This window comes from Lepidochelys olivacea (assembly GCF_965140295.1).
Source record: "Lepidochelys olivacea isolate rLepOli2 genome assembly, chromosome: 4".
Classification (NCBI taxonomy): domain Eukaryota; kingdom Metazoa; phylum Chordata; order Testudines; family Cheloniidae; genus Lepidochelys; species Lepidochelys olivacea.
In genome coordinates this window covers 75563331-75590018 of record NC_140414.1, presented here as the reverse complement: position 1 = coordinate 75590018, position 26688 = coordinate 75563331, and the positions used below count along the sequence as shown (strand labels likewise).

The following is a 26688-nucleotide window of genomic DNA, read 5'->3' as shown; positions in this document are numbered from 1 at the left end:
TGAGTTACTGATCTTATTTTTCTCATAGAGAACTGGATCATTGTGTTTGTTTAAGATTTTTTTTTTAAACTGCTACTTTTTACATTTCCTCAAGTACAGTGTATTGTTTCCACATTGATGTTAAATTGTACTATTTGTTGCCGTATGCATTCTTTGTTCCAGGTATGTAAGCCTACTCAATGATTACGTTGAATCTGAGTTTTTTCTGATTGATGGAGATTCATTATTCATCACCTGCATAAGTGAACAAACATTACTGCCAGGACAGAACCTGCACTTCTTTTACCTGGTAGAACACTTTCTACTGGATTTAACAAACAAAGGAGCAAAATACGTCATTGTTTTCTTCAAGGTAACAAATACATGATTTTTGCAATGAATGATTGAATTCTTGCACTATATTTCTTCACTAGAGAAAAGTGTTCATTCATAATACATTAGGTAGTCTTTAAGCAATAAAACAATAAAGGTCAAATTCAGACCTTTAGCTAATGTCTCCCCAAAAAGGTTCACAATTAGCCATGCAAAAGTAGTTTTTAGAGTGTGTTGCAAAGTTTTCAGTGAAACAGTTTTTCATCAGAAAATGGCAGTTCATCAAAACTGAAACTTTTTGCCTGAATGTACCAGATTCGATGAAAATTTTGTCAGGCAAGATTTCCCAGGACCAGGATGAAGTTCCTTTGTGTGCTTAGTCCAGAATAGCCAAATGGCTGGGGTACTCACCTAGGATGTGGGAGGCCTAGATTCAACTCCCTGCTCTGCCTGATTTAGATGAGAGACTTGAACCTGGGTCTCCCACATCCAGGCGTGGCATCCTAACCACCAAGGTACTAGCTATTTTGGAAGTTTGGTTTCTCACTTTGATGAAAAGACTTGGTTCCATCCTGATGCAGGATGGTAAAACCATTTCCTGCCCAGCTCTAGTAGTTTTATTGTGAGCCTGAGAGTGTATTCATGCAAATTACTCATAACAAATGCATCTGTATTCCCATCAGGGAATTCCTAGATGTTCACAGGAGTATGTGATAAAATACATAGACTATTACCCAAAACCTGCTACTAAATGTTCATATTATATATCCAGCCTAGGAGGATCTTTAGTTGCATCTCATGGTCCTCAGTCAGTTGCATCTTTATGGGTAAGCACATGTGGACAGTTTGAGTTCTGAATTTGGGCCTACAAGTATTCTCTCTGGTGTTTGATTAATCTATGTGGCTGATTTTTTTTTTTTTTTTTTGCCACTAGGTAACACAATATTGTTTTTTCTTTCCTACTTCTTTCAGAAGGGAGTTGGTTTTGGTTAATTTTAGTTTTCTGTGTTATCCATGGGTTGAAATGGAACATACCTATGGAATGTAGTACTGAGCAAGGATTACTGTTCATTTCTATTCCTTGTGTTGATTTTGTTTTTACTTCAAGCATTTTCTGAGAGCCACACACTATTTCCAGCCCATGGCAACAAAAAATAACACTGTGAGATTAAGACAAATTGGAAACTAATTGGAAACTTGAAGGAGTCAACAAGCATGTGGACAAGGGGGATCAAGTGGATATAGTGTACTTAGATTTTCAGAAAGCCTTTGACAAGGTCCCTCACCAAAGGCTCTTAAGCAGAGTAAGCTGTCATGGAATAAAAGGGAAGGTCCCCTCATGGACTGGTAACTGCTTAAAAGATAGAAAACACATGGTAGGAATAAATGGTCAGTTTTCACTGTGGAGAGAGGTAAATAGTGATGTCCCCCAGGGGTCTGTACTGGGACCAGTCATATTCAACATATTCATAAATGATCTGGAAAAAGAGGTAAACAAAAGGATCTCACAAAAGTAGGTGACGGGGCAACAAAATGGCAGATGAAAATAAAGTTGATAAATGCAAAGTAAAGGACATTATGTTTTCCAATCTCAATTCTACATATAAAATGATGGGGTCTAAATTAGCTGTTACCACTCAAGAAAGAGATCTTGGAGTCATTGTGGATAGTTCTCTGAAAACTCAATGTGCAGTGGCAGTCAAAAAAGCGAACAGAATGTTGGGAATCCTTAAGAAAGGGATAAATAATAAGACAGAAAATATTATATTGCCTCTATATAAATTCATGGGATGCCCACATCTTGAATACTGTGTGCAGATGTGGTCACCCCATTCAAAAAAGATATATTGGAACTGGAAAAGATACAGAAAAGGGCAACAACAATAATTAGGGGTATGGGGTGGCTTCTGTATGAGAAATTAATAAGACTGGGACTTTTCAGCTTGGAAAAGAGATGACTAATGGGGGATATGATAGAGGTCTATAAAATCATGACTGGTGTAGAGAAAGTTGATAAGGAAGTGTTGTTTACTACTTCTCATAACACAAGAACTAGGGGTCACCAAATGAAATGAAAAGGCAGCAGGTTTAAAACAAACAAAAGGAAGTATTTTTTTCACACAACCCACAGTCAACCTGTGGAACTCCTTGCCAGAAGATGTTGGGAAGGCCAAGAGTATAACAAAAAAGAACTATATAAGTTCATGGAGGATAGGTCCATCAATGGCTGTTAGCCAGGATGGGCAGGGATGGTGTCCCTAGCCTCTGTTTGCCAAAAGTTGGGAACGGGCAACAGGGGATGGATCACTTTATGATTACCTGTTCTGTTCATTCCCTCTGGGGCACCTGGCATTGGCCACTGTCGGAAGACAAGATACTGGGCTAGATGGATCTTTGGTCTGACCCAGTATGGCCGTTCTTATGTTATTTTTGGCGATATTTGGGCATCTCAGTAGTTTGAGGGTGTCAGTAATGCTTTCACTGAATAGATTTGCTAACAAAACATTTTTCTTTCTCTATCAAGACATTTAAGTGGTAAATTAATGACATTTTAAATTCACTTCATTCTTTTACACAGCCTAATATCTTTCAGATTTAATTATGAAGTTAGGAAAAATTACTGTAAAATTAACGCTTATATATATGTTGACTTGTTCACATAGGCCCTAGCAATTCCCCCCACCCCCAACTCTGATAAAATCATGTGTGCATAATAGCATGAAATTAGATTAAGGTAAAAAGAAACTGTAGAGTGTAGCTCGGTTACCCTTCCAACTGTGAATCTGTAATTAATTTCTTTAGTCAATTTATCAATATGGAAATATATAAAAGTTGAAATTCATATCCTCTTTTTCTTGCATCTGTACAGAGAAAGTAAAAGCTTTGAATATTCTAATTTTACTTAAATATTTTAAGTCAGGTTATATTATAGAGCAAGCACAATTTTAAAGTAAATTAAAAAGGGGATAAGGACCATGGTAAGAGACCCATCAAGTGAGGAATAAAGTAGTGAAGCATCTACCACTGGACATCATCCAAGATAAGATACTGAACTAGAATGGCCATTGGTCTGATCCAGCTTGGCAATTTCTAGGTTTTTAACTACAGTGTGTCTAACTCTAATTTATGTACATTTTGGGGATACTTTGAGTATCTACCTATATATTGGTATTCTGGCAATGTGAATAAGACATAGAGGATCCAAATCTTGAATCTGAGAAGTCTGGTTTCCACCACTTTCCCTGGAGCAAAGCAGATTTAAGCTCTATAATTCAGGTTAGTGGAGGATCTCCTAGGCATGGGGTTGCTCTACTGCAGAGGCTCTCAACCTTTCAAGACTACTGTACCCCTTTCAGGAGTCTGATTTGTCTTGTGTACCCCCAAGTTTCACCTCACTTAAAAACTACTTGCTTGCAAAATCAGTCAAAAATACAAAAGTGTCACAGCACACGAGTACTGAAAAATTGCTTACTTTCTCTTTTCTACCATATAATTATGAAATAAATTAATTGGAATATAAATATTGTACTTACATTTCAGTGTATAGTATAGAGAGCAGTATAAACTAGTCACTGTCTGTATGAAATTTTAGTTTGTACTGACTTTGTTAGTTCTTTTTATGTAGCCTGTTGTAAAACTAGGCAGATATCTAGGTGAGTTGATGTACCCCCTGGAAGACCTCTGCATGCCCCTGGTAGAAGACTACTGTTCTAGTGGCTCCTGTTTTGGCATCTACACCTGATCCAGGGTGCAGGGCATGTTCCTAGTGGAAAGGGTGTGTGACCAAGCAGTCCTTGCACTTTGGTGATCCTCAGAACAACCTTGGCGTGTGTAGTCCCAGCCTGAGGAACTGGCCCAAACCACTCACACATAAATCCCCAGCTGTACCAGTTGCTCACTAGGCACAGCCAAGAATCTGGCCCACAAGCTTTTGCTTCCACTCTTTATGTCAGCAGTATTGTTTAATGTCTCCTTATGTTTTCGGTCTAGAAACTGATCCTGCCAATGCTTCTGCACACAAGTAACCTTGAACATATACAGCTCTCAATGGCACTGGTATAAATCCACAGTAACTCCATAGCTGTGCTGAAGTCAATAGAGATTCTATGGATTTACACCAATGTAAGTGAGAGCATGATCGATCCAATAAGACTATTCATGTGGCTAAAGGTTAGCAGGACTGGGCCCCCAATTTAAATTATTGTCTTATTTGGAAGTTATTAAAATTACATAACGTAAAGTGTTATTTTCATGTCCTGTTAATTCAAAGTAATAGCTCCAAAGCAGATAATATGAAGATGTACATACAAAATATGTCATTACTAAGAATTAACACGTTTATACTCTAGTTGCAGCTAATTGAAATTGTTAATCTGTATAAAAATATGATATAATTTTACTTAATTTTTTCACAGGATGCAGAGCATGCATATTACAGGCATCCGACTCTCCTGTCCTTACGTACTACACTGATTCTCCATCTTCAGCACAATACTGATGCTGTCATTCACACTGAATTTTCCAACTTTTTAGAAGGGAAGTGGCAATCTTTCCTGCAAGAAAGCTACCCATATTTTATAATAATCTCTGATGATGGACTGACTAAACTACAGACAAGCTTTCTCAATTTATTTATCATTCATGCCTTGTCAAAAAGAATCAATGTTGTCCTTACTTCTGGACAGGAATCAGATTTTATCAGAGTTTATGGATATCACATCCATGGCATGTATAGGCACAAGGAATTTTTCTCTCAGGTAAACAATATATGAAATCTTTACAGATATTTAATAGAGAAATTTAATATTTAAGCAGTGTAGTAGATCTTGCCTGAAAATGACTTTGAGAGCTAAGGCCTTGTCTATATTTGAAAACTTACAGTAGTGTAATGAAAAATTGACTTAGAGATAGGCTGTAAACTCTCTGGGACAGGGACTAAGTTGAGTATTCACACAGAATGTGGTGTTAAATAAATATCAGACAAGGAGAAATGAGTGCATGAGTAGATTATGGCATAGCTAAAATGGTATGGGGTGTGTCATGTGACTTCCAAGTTATTCTTTTTTTCTGTTTTTGCATTAATATTTATTATTTATTATTATTACTATTATTTTATTATTTATTTTATACTTTGTAGTTTGTGGGATTGTGTGGGAAGGCAAGGTTTGAGGAGGTACTGAAGGTTTATTGCATATAGGTTCAATGAGGATTTTCTTGGAGTAGGGGGCACTGTAGGGGTAGGCATGGAAAAGGAGACAAAGTGTGTGAGTGGAAAGTGGTAGACAGTAGAAAGAATCTAGAGAAATGGAAAAGGCAAAGCACAGAAGCTGACTAGTAGAGTGGCAGTTGGCAAGTGAGGAGCTGTAGGCTGGGGCAGAGCCTCTACATTCAGTACAGAAAGTGACCTTTATTTAGTTTAATGCCCCATATGTATGCAAAGCCCTTTTTGAGCTCATCCACAAGGCCTCTACCCTCTCCACATTTAAGCCCCTCTGAGAGACCAATTTGTTGTAATGCCTGTACAAAACTTGCTGATAGACAATACCATACTTGAGGAGTAGATTGGGAATTTGTGTATATTTGTTAGCTAAATTTGTGGTGCCTTTTCCCCCTGCCTGCTCTTTGTGTTTAGATTGTGAGCCAGTTGGGGCAAGGATTGTGCTTTCTTCACAATAAGCTGCTCACTCATGAGCTACAGGCCAAAAAATATTAGCATAAATTAATCCTCACACAATTTTGAACAGATATATTCAAAAAAATCACAATCTCTTCACAGAAAATACATGAACAGAAAAGAGTGAAATTCATCACCACCTTCTCTACTCTGAATATTGAGTTCTACAATATGTACCCATTATAACATTTTTTTGGGAGGAACTGTATCAGTACTCCAAATTGGTATTAACATGTGTATTTTCCAGTTCAGCCTTTTTGAATGACCTAAAAAAGTCATAATATTCTAATAGCATGTACATTTAAAAATAAAATGGTTGAATTTAGAAGATAAAAAGCTTGATTTAAAAAATAAACTATATATTTTTTAAGCACCGAGAAGAGATTCCGTTTGTTTTCCAAACGCTGGTTAAAGACTTGCAGGAATCCAGTACAGCAGCGTTACTTTCTCTCTCTGGACATTCAAGTGTGAAGGACATGGAAAAAGAGGTACTTCATTTTGTTACTTCAGTCAAAAACTCAAAAGGGTTTCTACCCAAATCCTCCATATATACTTTTGGAAAATGTCTTAGGAATGTTGTAATATGAAAAAAAAAGTGAAAAATGGAAAGCTGAAAATCCATTGTGAGGGTTCCACTTTAAAAATGTAAACTGGAAAGTATAAAAATGCACACAGTTATGTTCAGCAAAAGATCTAAGTAGCTCCTCTTATCAGCTTCAAAATTAAATGTATATTATACCTTCAAATCTGCCCTACTCTAAAACTGTAATATGTAGTATTGTTGTATTACTTTTTTACTAAAAATTCCTTTTTTATGGTGATTGGCATATCATTTATTTATTCTTAAATACTACATGTATCTTATTTAGCATACGTGTACACTTTGTGAGTGATATATTATTGCTAATGAGTATGTTTGATTCTCTTTTTATCTGGAGGATAGACTACAAATATAGGTCCCCAGGGCTGGCTCTAGTGTTTTTGCTGCCCCAAGCGGCCAAACTTGCCGCCGAACACAGTGGCGGAGTGATGGTGCGGCCGCTGAATTGCCACCGAGCGTGAAATGCACTGTGACAGAGTGGCCTCCGAGGGCGGATTGCCGCCCTAGAGCGACGTCCTGCCGCTCCTTTACATTTGCTGCCCCATAACTTAAGTATGTTAATAACTTTGCTCAAGATTAAGCACATGGATAAAGGTCTGCAGGATTAGTGCCTGATCCAAAGACTATTTAAATCAGTGGAATGACTGCCATTGACTTCAATACTTCAATACTGCAAGGCGTTGGCAAATCATCCTTCACCTCTATAGGGAGGCATCATTCTTATTTCTCTAGGCCTGTGACTAAATATTTCACTCATGTGATTTTGGTCCCTGTTGGCTTCTTTGCCTATCATGTTTTTAAAAAGAGAAAACTCTTCCTTTAAAATTCTCCTCATATATTTAATTATATATTTCATGATACCAGGTTTGTGAGACATTATCCCAGCTCAAGCATGTTTGGCCAGAAATATCTGATATTCGGCACATTGTCTGCATTGTCACATGTGCACTGGGGCTGAGAACATACAGTAGGTTACAAAAGAAACACCAGGCTACCATTCAAAAACAGGTAGGATTTTCAGTTAGCACAAACTCTTGCTTTTTTCTTTTCCTTCCCTCACCTTGATAGGTGTGATATTTTAGAGGTATGCATTTTCCCTATGGCATATGTTCAGTGTGTTATCCATCTACTCCTATAAACTATTATTACAAAATATTTCTACATAAAAGCCTGTTAGTGGAACACAAATCATTTGCAGAAAAGCAGCAATTAATATACATAGAAATAAATATCTCTGGAGCTATTTCAAATACAGACTAGAATGCTTTGTTCCATACAGGATGTGGAGCTCTATGCTATCATATATGCCTTTTAAAAGATTAAATGGAATGAGTCAGGGCATTTAATAACCCCAGTGTTGCTAAATCTCACAATTTTATCATGACTCTTCCTATATCTAATGTTTCACTTAAAGTCCCAGCTTTTTAAAGACAAGTGCTTACGAGACTCAGCTTTCTTTCAATGCAAAGTGAGTTTCTAGCTCTCATGGTTGCATAGGAAGATTTAAAAATGAGACCAAAGTGCAGCCTGAAGGCTCCAAAACTAGAAAGCAAATTAGAAGAACCTAATATTTACTTGTATCAAAAATTTTGAAGATTTTTCTGCCAATCTCATGATTTTTGAGGGTCTTGATTTTTGAACATTTGGGGTTAGTAGTACTGTTACCCTGAGCACTATACATCACAGACCAGTCATGGTAACCTTAACTGCTCCCCGGTGTATACATCTGGGGTAAGAGGTGCTTGAAGTCTGGCATCCTCATAGGAGCAGACTTAAGGTAGCAATGTGTGATTTATGGTGTATGCTGGTGAAGTCAGTATCTCCTGGTAGAGGAGTAGAGAGTTAGATTTCTTAATTTTTCATGTCCTTGCTTGTGTTGGGTATGTTACGTGTAGACAAACTTTTACTTACATATAATATGGTCTTTTATACCTCCGGGTTTAACAAGTATTGACCAGAGCTACAGAGTTGGCCTTGCATTTTGCACTCAGTTTTTGAGGCACAAATAATTTGAGACAATGTTGTAGATGCAAAATAATTGTGGATGGAACTGATCTCATTAATAAGTGTAGCTACTTGATCAGGCCAATAGATGAAGTCAGATTGAGTGGGGTGGGGAACCTACCGCCCATGGGCCAGATCCATCCCATTGCTTCATTTCATCTGGCCAGTAGCAAGTCTCTGCACCATAAGCCAGAAGTCCTGAGCCTCAGCACCCCTACCTTCCCACCCCCACACAGGGCTGGAGCTGCGACTGCTGGCTTGCTGGGTTGCCAGAAGTCTGGCTGGCTGCACTCAGCTCCCGGTAGCGACGAGTATGTGCCTGCGGCCCCTAGTAGCAGGGGAGATCAGGGAAGCTCCGCCCACCCCCAGTGCTGGCTCCACAGTTCCCATTGGCCAGGAATTGTGGTAAATGGGCACGACGCATAGCCTCCTGGCCCCTCCACATAGGGGCTGGACATGGCAGACACTTCTGGGAGCAGTGCAGAGCCCTGGCAGGCAGGGACCCTGCCTTAGCCCCACTGCACCATCAACCAGGAGCCACCTGAGCTAAGTGCCACCCGGCCAGAGTTCACACCCCAAACCCCCTGCCCCATGTTGGAACCCCCTCCCACACTCTAACTCCCTCCCAGACCCAACATCCCCACCCACACCACAACCCCCTGCCCCAGCCTGGAGCCCCCTCCCACACCCTTAACCCCTCATTTCTGGCCCCACCCAAGCCTCTGCGCTCCCCGAACCCCATGGGGCTGGAGCCACGCTGCTGTGGGGAGAAGCGCCAAGCTTCCACACCCCCCTGTGGGGCTGTATGTGGCCCGTGACTGATTTTTTCTGTGTGTCAGTGGCCCCTGATAGAAAAATGGTTCCCCACCTCTGGTCTAAAAGAACAATTCTATATGTCTGTAGTTATGTCTGCAAAATAGCAGGTGCAAAATGGAAGGTCAGATTGAAGCTCCTTTCAAAATATGAATTGCAAAATAGGTTGCATGTAGGTATGATACTTTTTGTTTGTGTTTATACAGGAGAAGAGTAGGGAAATAACACCAGAAGAAGCTGAAGACCTAATCAGGATGTATTGCCTGAGTGTGGTTTTTCTTTTCCATTTACCTCTTTCACAACGAGCTCGGGTTAGATTAATCAGTTACCATTGGCGTAAACAAGCTTTCACATTTATACAAATGGTAGGCATTGCATTTTCATTGTTTGTACTTTTAGTTCTTATTTATTAACAATAGACACAACGGATGGGATCCACAAAGGGACTTAGGAGTTGTAACACTTGAGGACAAGTCTACAGTACAGAGCTAAGTCGACCTAAGTTACGCAACTCCAGCTATGTGAATAATGTAGCTTGAGTCGATGTACCTTAGATCGACTTATTGCAGTGTCTACACTGTGCTGGATCAATGGGAGGAACGCTCCCGTTGACTTACCTTATGCTTCTCATTCTGGTGAAGTACCGGAGTCGATGAGAGAGCGATCAGCGGTTGACAAGACCCACTACATCAACCCTCAGTGGATCTATCGCCGCGCGTCAATTCCCCAGTAAGTGGAGACAAGCCCTTAGTGTCATAGAGTCTCCCACCTCCCAAGTGAATGCCTAAGCCCCTGGACTACAAGTCATTCTTTTGTTCTCTGGCCCAAGGACTGTTGAAATATTTATCCACAGTGCACATGCCCAGAGGCAGGAACATAGGCACCTAGGGATCTTGTACTCTGAAAGCTTAGACACCAAGAGAGTTTAGGCACCTACAGGGTTCGGTGGGAGTTCTGTGGATCACACTGGAGGCAAAACTGGGATTTAGGCATTTAAACCTGAGATTTAGACACTAAATGTGGGATTCAAGTTCTTAAATACCTTCAGTGATCCTGCCCAAATATGGCTTTTAAAATGAAGGATTGGCTACCTTTTAAAGTGGTTTTATCATGCTATCCATTACAGTAATCACTATCATGAGTTCAAACTTGTGTGTCCTAAGACATAGGATGAGCATATTTAATTTTTAAATCACTCCCTTTGCAAGCCTACATTTTCTAATAGAAGATGTGGTCAGATCATTTAACTGTTTGTAGTTTTTAAAAATTATTATTACCAAAATTTTCCAAGTAAGTATTTTAAAAATGTCTAATATTTCAAATAAAAAACCTAGGGGAAAATAATAAAATGAATGATACATCTTAACTGTCTTGTGTGTTTAGTTCTTTGTGAAGCTGCATGGCTCTTTGTAGCAAAAATAAATTATAATATTTTGCGCACTGATAGCACCTTTCAGCCAAATATCTCAAAGTGCTTTACAAGTACCAATAACTAAATCCTGCAAACACCAAAACATGTGTATAATTTTAATCTTGTGAGTAATCCCATTGATTGTAATGGAACCACTTACCTGAGTAAATTACACACAAGTTTAAGCATTTGCATGATCAGGCAATGGACTCACAAGTCCCTTGAGAGTCAGACATGCACTTAAGAGTCCCTCATTTACTGCCAAAATACAGACACCTCTTGAGTGGAGCCCAGCAATTACTTAATAACACAGTGAAACTATGCAAAAGTTCAGGAACAAATGAAAAAGAATGCTGTAGCAAGTGAAGATATGAACACTGTCCTCACTGACCTAAAAAGTTCCTTATTCAATCAAAGTTGTTTACTTCTGCATTATATTTCTTAAATTTCAGTCTATTGTGTTTTTACTGTACAAGCACCTTTTGCAAATTTAAGGCCCAACTTCACCACCTTTAGCTATGTTGAGTAATGCAATTACTACCTGAATAGTTCCATTGAAACCAATGAGACTCTTTGTGAGTAAAGTGCTACTCAACATGAATAAAGGGACACAATCATGCCCTTAAATATGTTATGGCCAGTGTTTCACTACTGTCTTATCAATGCCTTATCTTCTCAAAATGGCACTGGAGTTTTCGTAATAATATTACCATTTAGAGCTTACAATGCACTCTCCTGTCAGGTGTAATGTGACCTATCACTATTCCCTTTAACTTTTCTAAATCTGTGCTTCTTTCCTACTACTCTGCTTTACACTTTTTCTCCAAATGGTCTAAGTGCATGGATTAGTTTAGCAGACATTCAGACCTTTATGGTCACCAAAAAATCAAGTTGGGTAATTAAAAAAAAACCTTCAAGGTGCATTCAGTATCTGATACTGGAGCCAAAATCTTAAGGGGAAAAAAAAGGTTTTCTTTGCATTGAGTATTGATACCTTGAGCAGAAGTTAATCTAGTGTATTCATCCTATTTACTTTTTTTCCTTTTAGCATAAAGGTTGTGAATTTTTTCTTCTGAAACACCTGACAACTGAAAAGCTGTGGAAAGTGGATTTCACTCACTTGCCTGATTTAAGTGATGATCTTTTGTGGAAGAATGTTGCATATTACTATGAAGTAGAAAATGAGCAAGGTACTACATTCATATTTGTTTCTTTACTTATTAGTTTTTAAACCTAATCTAGATTTTAATCTAACAATAAAACACTCAGCAGTTCATGTCAAATTAATTAATATTAGATTATGACATTGGGCATATACCTGAGCAAGTTGGACCTATGTAGGAGCATCTCTGGGATGCACTTTGACATACAGAGACACCATTGTCACAATTCCTCCCCTGCTTCTTCCTCATTCCTCAGGTAGATTAGTGGGTGCGGTAGAAGATTACTATTGCCTATACCAGCAGTAAACTACTATCCTTACCCCTATTCCCAGCCTCCTACACTGCTTCAGCAAGTGAGTGATAGGTGTAGTCATGATTCAACCCATTCCCCTCTCTTTCTTGTCCACTCCCTGCCTGCCTGGTTCAGGGAAGGAATAAGAGGGCAAGTAGCTCTGCTTACTTCTAAATGCTTAAACATAAGGCTTGGTGTGCAAGGCTTGTGTGAATGTGTATTTCAAGTTGGCATTCCACCCACTGTTATTGTTCTGTAACAGACATAACTGTGTTCTCTTTTGTCACTTTGATGTTGTGTCTTGTTCTGTATTTACAAAGGTCCTCAATTCTGCCACTCTTATACTGAAGTGTGCAAAAAATTCAAGAAAGCTAGTTATAAAATAAATATTTTCTATCAAAATATTAGTTTCCACTTTACATTCCATTTTAGGATTAAACTTGGATATGGGGGAAAAAATTAAGAGAGAGTATGAATATCTGTGGAGTATCATATCAAAACTAGCTGGAAAGGATGATGATGGAAAGTCTTTGCCTCTGAGGAGAACTTCTACATCTTTTCTTAAAAAGAGAGCTTCACCAACTAAAGGTACCATAGTAACAATCTTCAAAGTTACACTATGTTATTATTTTAACTCATGATTTTAAAATTTGTATTTATTAAGGCTCTATTCTGCAGAGAATATGTGATTCCTCCATTAACAGAACAGTCTGCTTAATCTTTTGACATATTTCAAAGAAATCTTACTGCTTAGTGAAAACAACAATCTTTTAAAATATTCCTCCTTTAATAGGAGCTATTGAGTTGACCAAACTCTTGCCTACATTTCATCAGAGGCAACTGGTATGGAGGGTTTCATACATAGCTGGGCAAATACTTAAAAAAATTGATTGGGATTTTTAAATGAATTTGTTCTGACTATTCAGACCCTTTTTGAATTCACCTCTCACAAATGTTCTCACAAATTGGTTAACTGGCAGTCATGTTAACAGTCATGTCTGTGAAAATGATGATTTCAAAGAAACTGAATTTTGAATTAGGAAAGAAATAGTCACATAAGAAACATTATTTTAAGAACTAGGCCCATTCAGTTAGGGGGACAAAAAGCATCGTATGACCCACATATCCAAACAAAACCAGCTAACAAATCTAATCATTCTCGATATTCACAATGACCTGCCCCTAATTAATGAACTTGCAAAGTGTTATTCAGTCCTACGCAATCAAGAAAATTGCAGGATGACTGCAAACCGCTCATGAACAGAAGTAGTAAAATGTGTCAAATTATCTGCCACTAGTTATTTACCTATCTCTAGTTTCATCAGTTAGGAAACAGAAGCTGGAGAGATAGTTCTGGGTATTCTGCAATTAGCAGATACACTAAGGATCACTGTAGCTAAGCCTTGTCTTCACTGCTTAAAAAAAAGTGTGTTTCTTACCCCAGGGTAACTAATGCATGTGAGCCATGCCAAGGTAAAAACACAGTGAAGATAAGGTTCTTTAGCTTTACTGTGTGGTAAACTAGGTGAGAGAAGAGGGAGGTGAGTGCTGACCTGACCTGATCTCTTGAGATTCTTCCCAGCCCATTTCTATGATTTTATTATTATAGTTTACCTTGCTATAAAACTAATGTGCTTTATCTTCACTGTTTTTTTCTTGGGATAGCTCGCTCACATTCAGGCCTGCTGACAGTAATTCTGGCCCCCAGGCAGAACAGTGAATGGGCCCCCTGGAAAGGGATGGCTGAAGTTTTCGCACGGTGCTGCGCCTGCACTGGCTGGTGCCCAGACAACTGTTGCCGGTTGCACTGATGGGTGCGTTCTTCTGGCATGTCCAGGGCTTCCACATGCCCACTTGTCTGCCTTCGCTGGCACCAACCTGGACCCGTAGGAGCCCTGAGGCCTACCCGGGCTATTTAAAAGGGCCTGGGGGCTCCCAGCTGTCACCGCCCCTACTGGTGTGATGGCTGTATTCCTTTTGTTTACAAGGGAGGTCTGTGTGACATTGTCTGCCATGCTCTACCCAGAATAATAGTGAAAGGATATAGTCCTGTTCATAGTATTTATTATTTTAAGTAACAGTAATAAGGAGAGTACAGAAAAGAATGGTCAGAGAGGAATGCACACATTCTCATTCACTTTTTCACCTTTGGAAATTGTAACACCACCACAATTAGATGCAACTGCAAGTCAGGATAAGAATCTTGGCAAATATTAAAAGACCTAGCAAGAAAGGAAAATAAATATGAATTGAAAGAAACAACTGTGAGAAATTAATTTGGAAAACAACAGGTAATTAATTCAAGCTACAGTTAAATTATTTACATTACATGTGTCGCAGCAAATAAGACACAAGCAACATAAATAAATTAGTACAAGTGGGGAGAGGACAGCCTACTTTAATGCTATATTAGGTTAAATTACAAGAACTGTTCTACTGGTTAAGTTTCAGTTTTTCTTTTGCCTTTCCTAGTATAAAGTTCCTTATAATTTTACTGATCGTTTATAAGTGACACATTCTGCTGTTTCTCTCTGTGCTCAGTCAAGTAAGATTGTAAATGACAGAGGCCAAAATTTTCAAACCTGAATGGCTAAAATTAGGCTCCTACATAAAAGTAGCCCAAAATGCTAAGCAGAACAAAGTGACTTGATTTTCAAAGGTGATGAGCATCTACAACTCCCATTTCAAACCAGGTCACTTTTATTTGGGAGCCTAAGTATGGATTTAAAAGCCTAATTTTCGATTCTTAGGTTTGAAAATTTTGGCTAGAAGGAATTAGTTCTGTGCATTACAGAACCTTCTGTTAGCCGGTTTCACAGAGCAATAATATTAATCAAAACTCTGCCTGGATATTTTATTCACTAAATCTGAGCTATCAGTATAGGCTTGAATGAAGGGCTTTGTGACTTTGCTTTACTGAAATTGCATTTGGACAGTATTTTAAGATGTTGATGCAAATATGTTACTGTAGCAAACTTTTGAAGAACTGTCTTTTTTTTTTCAAATTGAAAAGAATCCAAGAATATTCCTAATCTAGGTCTGATACCCATGACATCTATGGTTGTGGATGAATTTGCTGGAGATATTTTAAGTAGCCTACCATTTTTAAAGAGGTATGTGTCTGTTTTACTTTTTTTTATTTTACTGAATATATATAAGATTAAATCATTAGGTATTGTGGTTTTGTCATGTTCTAGGAATTTTCATTGTGATGATGACTATTTTTGTTTTCATAATTTGGTATCAAACAACCCAGGCAACATTTTGAAAATATTAATTAAAATGTAGGAAGTTAAGAAGTAAAAACATTGTGCATTAAAATGTAACAGCAAACAAACAAAAACATATTGGAAAAACAGAGTAGCCTGTCGTGGCATTTCTATATATTACAAGACGTTCTTGAGTGCTGTTCTCTCATAAACATGTACATGTGGGTTTCATGTATGTGTCTCTCTACCTCTCTCACACCCCCACACTCCCTACCACCCACCAATTTATAATACACATCCAAAATCTCTGAAATGAAGACCATGATTAACAATTCTGCTCTTGAGGCATAATGGAACTTTCTACGATAAGGGTACAGCTTGTCTGTGCAGAAGATGGAGCTTTCGCAGGGACTTAGCTGAAACTATGGAATGAATTTCCACAGGAACTAAGGACCATCAGAAACCTCACCACCTTCCACTCCAAGTACAAGACACATTTCTTTGAACTGCCTTCTCTGCTATAAACACATAGCAGTGTGTACCTTGCTCCCCCCTCCAAACTCTCCAAACCACAAACAATGTCCCTCCAAACCTTTCCAAAACAAATCACTACATTGCACACACAAATTTCCCTCGGTGGAGACCATATGAGAGAGAGAACAAATCACAAGTGACAAATGTTAGTCACATCACTTAACACACTACTGGAAGGTGCCCAGATACTATAGTGATATGTGCAATATAACAACTGATATAGAATAGAACCACATTATTAAAATGTTACACACAATAGGACCACAAGCCTCCATTCTCTGACCACCCAAGATACCCACTGAATTCAGCCTGGGTTCAGAGTGCCAAATCAGGTTGCCAGTGTGAACCACATTGGGAGCTTTGGCTTGTTGATTAGACTTGCTCCCAAGAAGGTACTGTAGACCATGTCAGCTGCCAAAATCATGTCTATACTTGGACTCCCATTGCTACAAACATCAGTTCTTTTAAACCAGAGTTAGCAACAAGGGGAACATTTTCTAAATATAGACAGACCCTGAGACCACCTGGGATGGGAAAGAGCCAGTTAGGTGGTGTGTAACGATTTACTATGGCACTGGGGTGAATTTCACTCATAAGAGGTATATGACATCACCCCAAATGTTTTCTAAGGTAAGTATTCAGGTGTTGATTAAAGTGAGCAGATGGTTATGTATCTTTGCTTAATTGAAACTACAGAATTAAATCCTGGCCCCACTGAAGTCATTGGGAGTTTTTCCTTAACTTCACCAGGGCTGGATTTTTACCTACAGACTCTAAATATTTTATACGTTTACAATTGCATTTTCATAATTTTATATTATTCCATGTAGGTTCTATCAGACCAGCAAACTACTGATGTGACATATATTTTAAAACCTTTATTTCTGAAAATAATTATATTATAAATAGTATTCATTATCAGTGATGTGTCTTTTGTTGTTAGTGATGACTCTGCTGTTACTTCACTTATTAAACAAAAAGAATTTGATGAAATTCGACACTGGCATTCAGGAAAGCTTCTCAGTGATGATTATGACAGAACAAAGTCCAGTTCTCAAAGTAAGACCCTATTCTGTTAAACCCTATTCAGATAAAGCTAAAGTATTATCAGTGTGGGTAGTTTTATAGTTTCAGAAAATGATTTAAAAGTTGCACTAATTTAATGAAACAATGTGTATTGGGGTAGAGATAGTCTTTTCAGTGTGTGTAGTACCTAGCCCAATAGGGTTCCAGTCCTTGATTGGGGGACACAGGTGCTATTGTAATACAAATAGCGATAATTAATATAAAAAAGCAACTTGGGTCTGGAATAATGTTTTCTCCATTTAGAAATAATGGGAATTGCTGAGATTATTTTAGTAGGACTACTCACATGCCTAAAGTTAAACATGTCTGTAATTGTTTGCAGGATCAATGCCATAGTTAATGAACACTCGCAAAAGTGAAAAGTAGCCATTTCACAAAACTGTACATATTAGAAATAAAGCAACAGTTAAACAGTTTTCCTTTTCATATACTAAGCAATCAATATTTGATGGACAAGATTTATTATTTTTTTCATGAAAGGTCATCATTGTGTAGGGCAGGCTTTGATTCACTGTTCTGTAGTACAATTCCATAGCATGTTAATAATATCACTTTTTCTTCCTTTTTTTGTTTCTGTTATGCTGAATAATTATTCTGAGTTTATCAAAAATTAAGGCTAAATTATTCCTGCCCCTGCATGGGTGTGCTAGAGAGGAGGTCTCACTGGAATATTGTGTCCAGTTCTGGGCACCACATTTCAGGAAAGATGTGGACAAATTGAAGAAAGTCCAGAGAAGAGCAACAAAAATGATTAAAGGTCTAGAAAACATGACCTGTGAGGATAGATTGAATAAATTGGATTTGTTTAGTCTGGAGAAGAGAAGACTGAGAGGGGACATGATAACAGTTTTCAAGGGAGAAAAATTGTTCTTCTTAACCTCTAAGGATAGGACAAGAAAAAATGGGCTTAAATTGCAGCAAGGGAGGTTTAGGTTGGACATTAGGAAAAACTTGCCAATTGTCAGGGTAGTTAAGCACTGGAATAAATTGCCCAGGGAGGTTGTGGAATCTCCATCAGTGGAGATTTTTAAGAGTAGGTTGGACAAGCACCTGTGAGGGATGGTTTAGATAATACTTAGTCCTGCCATGAGTGCAGGGGACTGAACAAGAAAACCTCTTGAGGTCCCCTCCAGTCCTGTGATTCTATGATCTCCACTCAACATCAGACTTGTAGCTCTGTGGGGGAGAGAGCAATGAGTGCTGCTGCTTCACACCCAAGCTCCCCTGAGCCTGTGAATGGCCTGTTTCCTTCCTGAATTCTCCTGAAGCAAACTTCAGAGGAGGGAGTCTGTCCACTCACAGCCTTCTGAGGACTCCTTGTAATCACCCAACCCACAGGTTGGCAAAGTGTGACTTAAGAATGATGAGATTCTAGGCCTGTATTGGCAAACATGACATTACAACAGAGCCTTGGTACTTCTTACATGGCCCATACCTTTATTGTGGCCCTGCTGCTGCTCTGAAATACTGAATAATTTAAAAACAAATCTCCATTGAAACCATCTATTTCTAAACAGCATCTTCAGTTCTTTCTCTCTGGCAGTTCCAAAGAGCTGCTACTGTGGTTTGCAGAGAATTGCACCAAATGGCATGACATTACAAAGCACTTTTGCAGTGGAAAACAAAGCCTTCATGCCTCACAGTACAAAAACTGAAAGGAAGGGCAGTATATAGGCAAGGAGGTAAGGGATATAAAAAGCATGTATGTGTGTGTAACATCATTTGTGTATTTTGAAGCAATGGGCAAAGATCCATGGGCCCTTCGAAGCAATCAAAAGTTGCAGTCTTTTCTACGCTTTTATGGATCATCACTGGAAGGCAACATTTCAAAAACAATTGTAACCCAACTGGATACTCCAAAGAAGGCTTATTCTGACATGAAGAACAGCAAAAAAATTAATGTAAGATCTGTGAAGTATCTCTATAAGATCAGAATGATTGTTTTATGCATGTATTGCACAGTAGTGATTTTTTAATTTTGCTTTAAGCCATCTAGTACAGGAATTTCTACCATTCTTTTTCTGCTATTGTAAGGGTTCTGATTTGGGATATCCATCTTTTCAGTAATTAGGGCATCTAGATTTTCTCTCATTTCTTACTGAAGGAGTTCCCTCCTGCCTCATTTCTCCATTCACCCTTCCATTTTATTAATGGCACAATCTGGGTCCCACTGCAATCAGCGTGAGCTTTGTTTTTGATTTCCCAATCCTGCACTGAGCTCTGTCTAGGTAGATCCCCTCTCCTTGTGTGAAGATCACTGCAGAATAAGGGACTAAGTCAATAATTGGTAAGGGAAGACAAATTTTTGTCTTATTGAAGAGATTATTTTACACTGTCAGATTGCTGCTCTCTGCAAAGGCTATGTAGGTTTATAACTGTAAGTAGACAGATCCATTGATCACCTCAGAATCAAATCAGATTAACATTTATCTCACAGGAAGTGCTTGCAATAGGGAAAATTAGTATTTTTTGTACAAGAAATCACACAACCAGGACAAGAAGTGATGGCTATATTGATATCAAAAATTTGAATGTAGTAGATAGCGGACACTGGAGAGGAGGTGGCTTGAACAGCTAAAGGATATGAGTGGGTTACTGGAATTGTATTAGTATGTTGTAGATTTTATTCTGTTACAATATTGTTCATTCTAAACATTGTAAAGCTCCTAGAGCTCTGGATAGGGTTGCCAGCTGTCCGGTTTTCGAACGGAACGCCCGGTTGAAAGGGGACCCTGGAGGCTCCGTTCAGCACTGCTCACTGGGCCGTTAAAAGTCTGGTTGGCCACCCACAGAAGGGCAGGCAGGGTGCCTGCCTGGCTCCCAGGAAGAGGCTGGCATCTCCCCCTGGCTCCTAGGCATAGGGATGTCCACATTGCCCCTGGGATTGCCCCTGCCCCGCATGTCCCCAGCTCCATAGCTTCCATTGGCCAGGAACTGTGGCCAGTGGGAGCTACAGGGAGTGGCGCCTGCAGGCAGGGGCAGAGCACAGAGCCCCTGGCCCCTCCACTTAGGAGCAGGACATGTTGGCCGCTTCCAAGAGCCACCCGAGGTAAGTGCTGCTTGGCTGGAGCCCACGCCCCTCATCCCCTCTAACACCCGTACCCCTGCCCCTGTACCCCAAACCCCACAACTCCAGCCCCACTCCAGAGCCTTCAACCCCACCTGGAGCCCTCACCCCCTCTTGCAACCTCTGCCTAGCCTGGTGAAAATGAGCGAGTGAGTGAGGGTGGGGGGATGGAGTGAGCAGGGGTGGGGTCTCGGAGAAGGGGCAGGGCCTTGGGGCAGAGACAGAGCAAGGGTGTTGTAAATAGAAAGTTGGCAACCCTCACTCTGGATAGATGTTGGCAAAAATGTGAATTAATAAGATACTATTGTTTTAAAAAATATTTAGTAGCAGAGTTGGAAAGAGTGGCAGGCACAGGGCTGGGGAGGGTGTCTAGCGCGAGGTGTTGGAGTGCTCTTCTGTACACGTTTATTTAGTGGTCAGGAGGCCTGTGGGGCATACCTGCCTACAATGAAGAACTTGTGCAGCCTACAGACAGAATTCAACACATTGAGCACTGAACCAAGACTGGTCTTTTCTTTACAGACAATCACATATTTATTAAGATGTAGCTGCACTGACTTCAATGGAACTAGGCCCATTTATACCAACTGAGAATCTGGCCCCCAATCTTTAAATAATAACTTCAGGTGAAATTCTGACTCCACAAAGCCAATAGAGAAACTCCCACTGCCTTCACTGGGGCCAGGATTACCCACAGGGCCTAGTTTTGTAATCTCTGCAGTAACAAAAAGTGCACTAAGACCAAGATTGTGATGAGTGCAGGTAAATTTATATCTAAAAGTGAATGACATAGTTTGTAATCAAATACAGTTCAGAGACAGCAAAGTAAAAATGTTGACTACTCTTTGCCCTGCCTTGCTACTTTGGAGCATGAATCTGCAATCTTTGCATTGAGTAGTGCTTTACACACAAGAGTAATCCTGTGGTATACAGCTGGAAGATGGCAATTGTGGTGCGATTTTATTGCCTTGCACCTTGCATAGTTTTCTACACCTGTGAAAAATGGGTGTAATATATTACTATTCTGATCTGTTAGCATTACATTCTCTTTCCTTCAATGGAAACACTCTTAGATTGCAAATTTTTTAAAGCAGGAGTCATCTTTTGTATCTATCTGTCTATCTATGTACACTGGCTAGAAAAACATGGTTCCAAACCCAGGATTAGGGCCTCTAAGTGCTATTTCAATACAAATAAATAAATAACTACATAAATTACAAAACAGCTGAGAATCAAACAGTGTATTTGGTGTTCATGGCAATTGAAATACTAATATTTATCCACGTATATTAACTGTTAAAATAACTTTAAAAATCATAGTTGTGACATAATGTGAAGAAAATACCCATCAGATAAAGTTATTGTCACTATCACAAGACATATTGAGTAACTAGAATAAAAAATCATGGAACTTCCCTTAGTCCACTGACTATTGAATTATTTTGAAGATTTTTTTATAAAAGCCAATTTATAGATGAATAATGAGCAATAAGTATTTTTAAGCAGTGAGTTACTTAGTGATGCTCACACGTCAATCTTTGTTACATTAGATTACTTGTAAGACATTAGCATTTGTTCTTTAAAATTTCACAAAAGTGTAAAATTTTATGTATGTAGTATATTTATTTTATTGGCAGAAGACCAAAGCAGAAATAATTATTGAGGAAAACCAAAAGAGAATGAAAGCTGAAGAGGAAAGAAAAGAACAGAAACAATGGCATGCTCTTTCCATTGAAAAGCTAATACAAGAGAATTTTAACTCTGGAATAAGTAAACTAGAGGATTTTCTCAAGAAGTGTCAAAGTAATTCTGTGAAATGTACTGCAGAAATGGCAGGATTGAATACTTGCTTTGAAGTGTGGATAGAACAATGCAAAGACCAAGGTATGTGAAAGTATGCTTGGGTCTTTTTTGGAGTGGTTGGCAGTCATTATTTAACTGTAACAAGACTGCAGAAGAAAATCCTAATAAACTTTACCTGTTGTAGTACTATTGGGTTTTTATTTTAAGAGCACATGGCTAGCTGGTATAAGTGTTCAGGGGAGGGGAGAGCAAAGGACCCTGCCTGTCACCCACATGCCTCCAGCACAAGAAATATGTGCAACTGGAGTATCCTTCAGGGGATTTGTCTGTCTATGGAGAAGGGAGTATGTACCTGCCATTGGTATCTTAGCTGATCATTTTGGTTTCTTTTGTGTACTGTAATAGTTTTCCATAATCGGGGTATTCCAGATTTTGTTAAATCAGTTTTGTAACACAGGGCAAAGGATCACCAGTTGGCTGCTGCTTCCAGTTGGATAATGACACAAAGGAATTGTATTCGTTTTGAGGTTTTGTGTACCATGTCAGGTCTGTGGAATTCTATGCGAAGTAGAGCAAGGCTGACTTTCACAGTAATCTGTATATAGATTCATAGATACTGAGGTCAGAAGGGACCATTATGATCATCTAGTCTGACCTCCTGCACAATGCAGGCCACAGAATCTCACCCACCCACTCCTGCAATATCCGGAGTCTGTGTTATAAAGTGGAATATTTCATGGCATATGTAGTGGAATATCTTATGCCAGAGTCTGAGAATCAAAGGGAAAATCAGCCACAAAGAAGTCTTTGGTTTTGCCATTAGTTTTTTGTTTTAAGGTAATTCATATGAAAAGAGACATTTTGGCACTCTCTCTCTCTGGCAAAGTTAATTTATACTAAAATAAAGAACCTATCAATCTTAATTATTTTTTGATGAATTACAAACTAATCATATACAACTACAGTGCATGCAAATTACATGGTCCAACTAAGAAATCCTTTAAATTCCTTAGGAAAGAACACAGGTCAAACTGCAAAACAAATATGAACACAACTTCCACATTCACTTCTGAATATGTTTTGCTATATAAAATCATTCTGACAAGTACATTAGGTCCTTACACTAACTTTTATACAAGCATGTATATTGTTTTTCACTGTCATCAATAGAGTTTGATCACACACATCCACACCTTTAACTTTTCATGCCATTGTGAAATTACGTGCAGCCAGAACCCAAACAATGATTTCCATGAGCAGTTTGTGAGAGCTAGCAAAACTGATGTAGTAAGTGACAGAGGAAAAGGAAGAATACCAACATTTTGGGAGGATCATCATGGAAAACACCTGTATTTATGGTAACATCAAACCAATGTATCAGAACCCTGTTCTCCACTCTCCAGCTCCTATTCTTCTATCCCATGGTGTGGATTCTAAACTCCAAATACACTGCAGTATCATATCCCCCTGTCATTTAATGCAAGTACTGGACACCAGAAGAATATATTTTAAAGTAATACAGATGTTCTAAAATGGCAATGAGGTGTAAACAGAAAAGGATTTAAAAAAAAAAAAGTCCAAACCACCACCTACATGCACTGGCCATGAAGGGAGGCAGATGTGTAAAGCATCAGAGCATATTTATTATTTTGTGTATTTTGATTTATACATAACATTTAAATGCACCTATCCAGAGCTCTAGACAAGCCAAGTAATACAAACAAAAATAAATGTAGTTTCCTCCCACAGTTGATCCCCTGAAAAAAGAAAACACTCTAGCCATAGATCCCAGCTCCCAATGCCCAAATCTCTGCAATCAGTTCACATATAGCTGCATAAAAATGTGGGAAGAGATGGGTCTTGCAACATGTCCTGAAGGTCCATAGAGTTGAACTATTTTGGATGTAACTCTCAACACACAACCTGGGATTAAAATAAATCATAAGCTGTCTGCAACAGTAACCCTTGGTAGGACTGCTTCTTGGCTAGTCATTTTCATCCTGTTGTAACCCAGAAAATCTCTACAATTTATGTTAATGGCTTTTATTGGGAGCTTGCTGCTGCAGGGCTTTCCAAGCTGACATCAAAATCAGAATCGTTGCACATGGTCCCATAGGATACAATTACACTGCAATAAAAGAGCTGCAGCACACCCGTGGCTGGCCTGGGTCAGCTGACTTGGGCTTGCAGGTCTCAGGCTGTGGGGCTAAAAATTGTAGTGTTGATGTTTGGGCTCAAGCTGGAGCCTCAGATCTGAGACCTTCCCTCTTTGCACAGAGCCTGTGCAGCTGTGAGGGTCATTTGGCCCTTGTGTGGAGGGTTTAAGATTATCAATATAGTGGTTTGAGATTATCAATATAGCTGAATATTTTGTTTTTCAAGGAAAGAAAGTGAAAGATATAAATGCAGCTGTTGAAGTAATGAGAAGAATCCATTCCTTGCTGGAAAAATATAAAGATGTAATGGAGAACACAGATTATCAAAAGATTGTCAGATGTCTTAGATACTTTGGATTTGACAATTTAGCATGTACTTTAGATTCTTCCCAGGTAATGCGTGTTTCACAACTGTACTATTCTACATGCATATAACTTAATCTCTGCTATAGTTCTTGTCATACAATTTTTATTGTTTTTTTTCAAAATATCTACAATTGCATACAAAAAACCTACGTTACAAGAATATTATTTAGATTGCAAAGTCAAGCACTTGAAATGTAAGAGATACCAGATTTGTGATTGCCTAGGCAATTTTATTTCTTCCTCGTTGTATGTACATCTTGTGCAACTAAGTAAGGAAGAGGCCCTGTGGGAAAAAATATGTGATCATGTCGAGGCTGCATGGTGCAATATATGAACAATAGGGCCAAATTAAGATTGCACAGGCAACTGTAAATCTGTCATTTCCTAACTTTCAAGTGCTAATTTGCCACCCACATAATGTTGTTTAAACAAAGTTTGATTTTTTAAATATTATTTCCAAAGTGTATTTTTTTTAAAGAAAAAGGTAAGAACAAATTCAATTACGGGCAACTGGAACAAGCACACCATTGTGCATTGTCAGTTAACACTTTGAACTTTCAGCATTGCAGCATACTTCTGCCACCTAACCTACAGGAATAACAACATTAGCTGGCAGTTGGAGAAGGCAGTTATCTCAGAGGGAGATTGGATCGCTGGGTCCAGGAGTGATCATGGAGGGAGCTCAGCTTGATATCTTTCTCTCTCTCATTCCCTCCTCTATCCAGGAGTGGGAGAAGCTCTTGCCCAAGTTCCTACCTTCAGAGAGGATGGACTGCAAGAGCCAGGGGCTATGACTAGGGGGCTTATAGGTGAGGAGAGCTCAGTTTGGTTTTTCCTTTCCCCCTACATCCCCTACCAGGTGGTATGTAGGAGGGTTACATGCTAGGTCTGGAAGGAGCAGTGCAGCCTGGCTCTCTTCAACTCCATCAGCTGCTCCAGCAGCACTCAGATGCCTTAGTAGCTGCCCCACCTTATAATGTTCATGTGTAGTTATTATTCTGGCAGGCTGACAACATTTTCCTGAGGAACAAAAAATGAGAAAAGGGAAATGGTGATTTTTAACAGATTATATCTCAGTAAAAGATGAATGAAACTTAGTGGGCAAGAAAAGGCACTTTTCCTGCTTGATAGCTCACCCTCTGTATAATAACATCAAAGCCTACCACAAACAATGCAGGTATTAGAGATTCTCAAAGAAACGGACACAAGAATCTTTTATAAAGGGAAGTGTTAGGCCACCCTAAATATAGGACTTGCTGCCGGCTCCCTCTGTAATAAAACTAAAGGCTAGAAAAGGAGGAGTAAGAAGGGAAGGGACATTCTATAACAAACCAGTTAAACTTTTAAAACAAAATTGAGAAACTATTATAATTTAAATTATTTAACCTTGGTTCCGTGTTACAATATCTAGAACATCACTCCTACATCTAGACTGTTATCCCATGTACTGCAGTGTGAGTAATGACCTGATCCTGTGTGGTACTGGGTGCCTCTAGCATTCAGCACTATTTTTACCACCTCCTGAACTCTTCATTACCATCAGCACCAAATGATGGCCAAAGGAGTTTCCAGGCATCCTAATGCTACTGTTTGAGGTCCTGATCCTGCCATCACCTGCAGATTTCTTAACTTCTTGCTACTCTGAGATCATACTAATTTGATGCTTAATTGGAATGAGAAAACGTAACATATTTTAAATAAATCCTTTTCTTTATTGTAGGAAACGAATAACTAGATATAATATTGCTACTTCACTGAGAAGTGAAAAAAAATTCATTACGATAATATAAACAAACAAGCTGCATCAAAAATTCTAAATGTTTACAGATTCCAGAGGATGACAGAAAAGAGAAGAAGGCAAAGATTTCTAAATATGCTGTTGGCATGGGAGCAGCTCGGTTTCAGCTACAGTACATGGGTCATTGCCTGTTACGAGAAGAGAGAACAGATCGAGATCCCAGGATCCAGCATTTTATTCCAGATACATGGCAGGTAATAGTATATACTGTGAAATTTGACCTACTGTTTTCATAGGTAATCGTTGTTAAAAGAGCCAACATTAAAATATAACAGAAAATTCTACAGCGCCAAATCAAAAAGCTGTTCACAGCCTCTTTGAAAAGCTGATTTTGGGAACTTAATTTTCAGGGACCTCCAATTTCACCTACAGTGGGTGGCAGGGTTGTGGGAGGAGAAT

At 38.9% G+C, this 26688-nt stretch overlaps 1 protein-coding gene across 1 annotated transcript in view; it reads left to right on the top strand.

The window, feature by feature from the left end:
* LOC311520161 (putative ATP-dependent RNA helicase DDX60) overlaps positions 1 to 26688 on the top strand; it is a 69224-nt gene that overhangs the window by 7469 nt on the left and 35067 nt on the right. Inside the window, exons 4-16 of the mRNA XM_084627431.1 lie at positions 163 to 352; positions 4728 to 5069; positions 6358 to 6474; positions 7452 to 7595; positions 9611 to 9769; positions 11864 to 12005; positions 12703 to 12858; positions 15284 to 15383; positions 16957 to 17072; positions 18837 to 19000; positions 21804 to 22050; positions 24352 to 24518; positions 26319 to 26483. Coding sequence (XP_084483557.1) covers positions 163 to 352; positions 4728 to 5069; positions 6358 to 6474; positions 7452 to 7595; positions 9611 to 9769; positions 11864 to 12005; positions 12703 to 12858; positions 15284 to 15383; positions 16957 to 17072; positions 18837 to 19000; positions 21804 to 22050; positions 24352 to 24518; positions 26319 to 26483 — 2209 coding nt within the window. The remainder of the gene's footprint in view (positions 1 to 162; positions 353 to 4727; positions 5070 to 6357; positions 6475 to 7451; positions 7596 to 9610; positions 9770 to 11863; positions 12006 to 12702; positions 12859 to 15283; positions 15384 to 16956; positions 17073 to 18836; positions 19001 to 21803; positions 22051 to 24351; positions 24519 to 26318; positions 26484 to 26688) is intronic.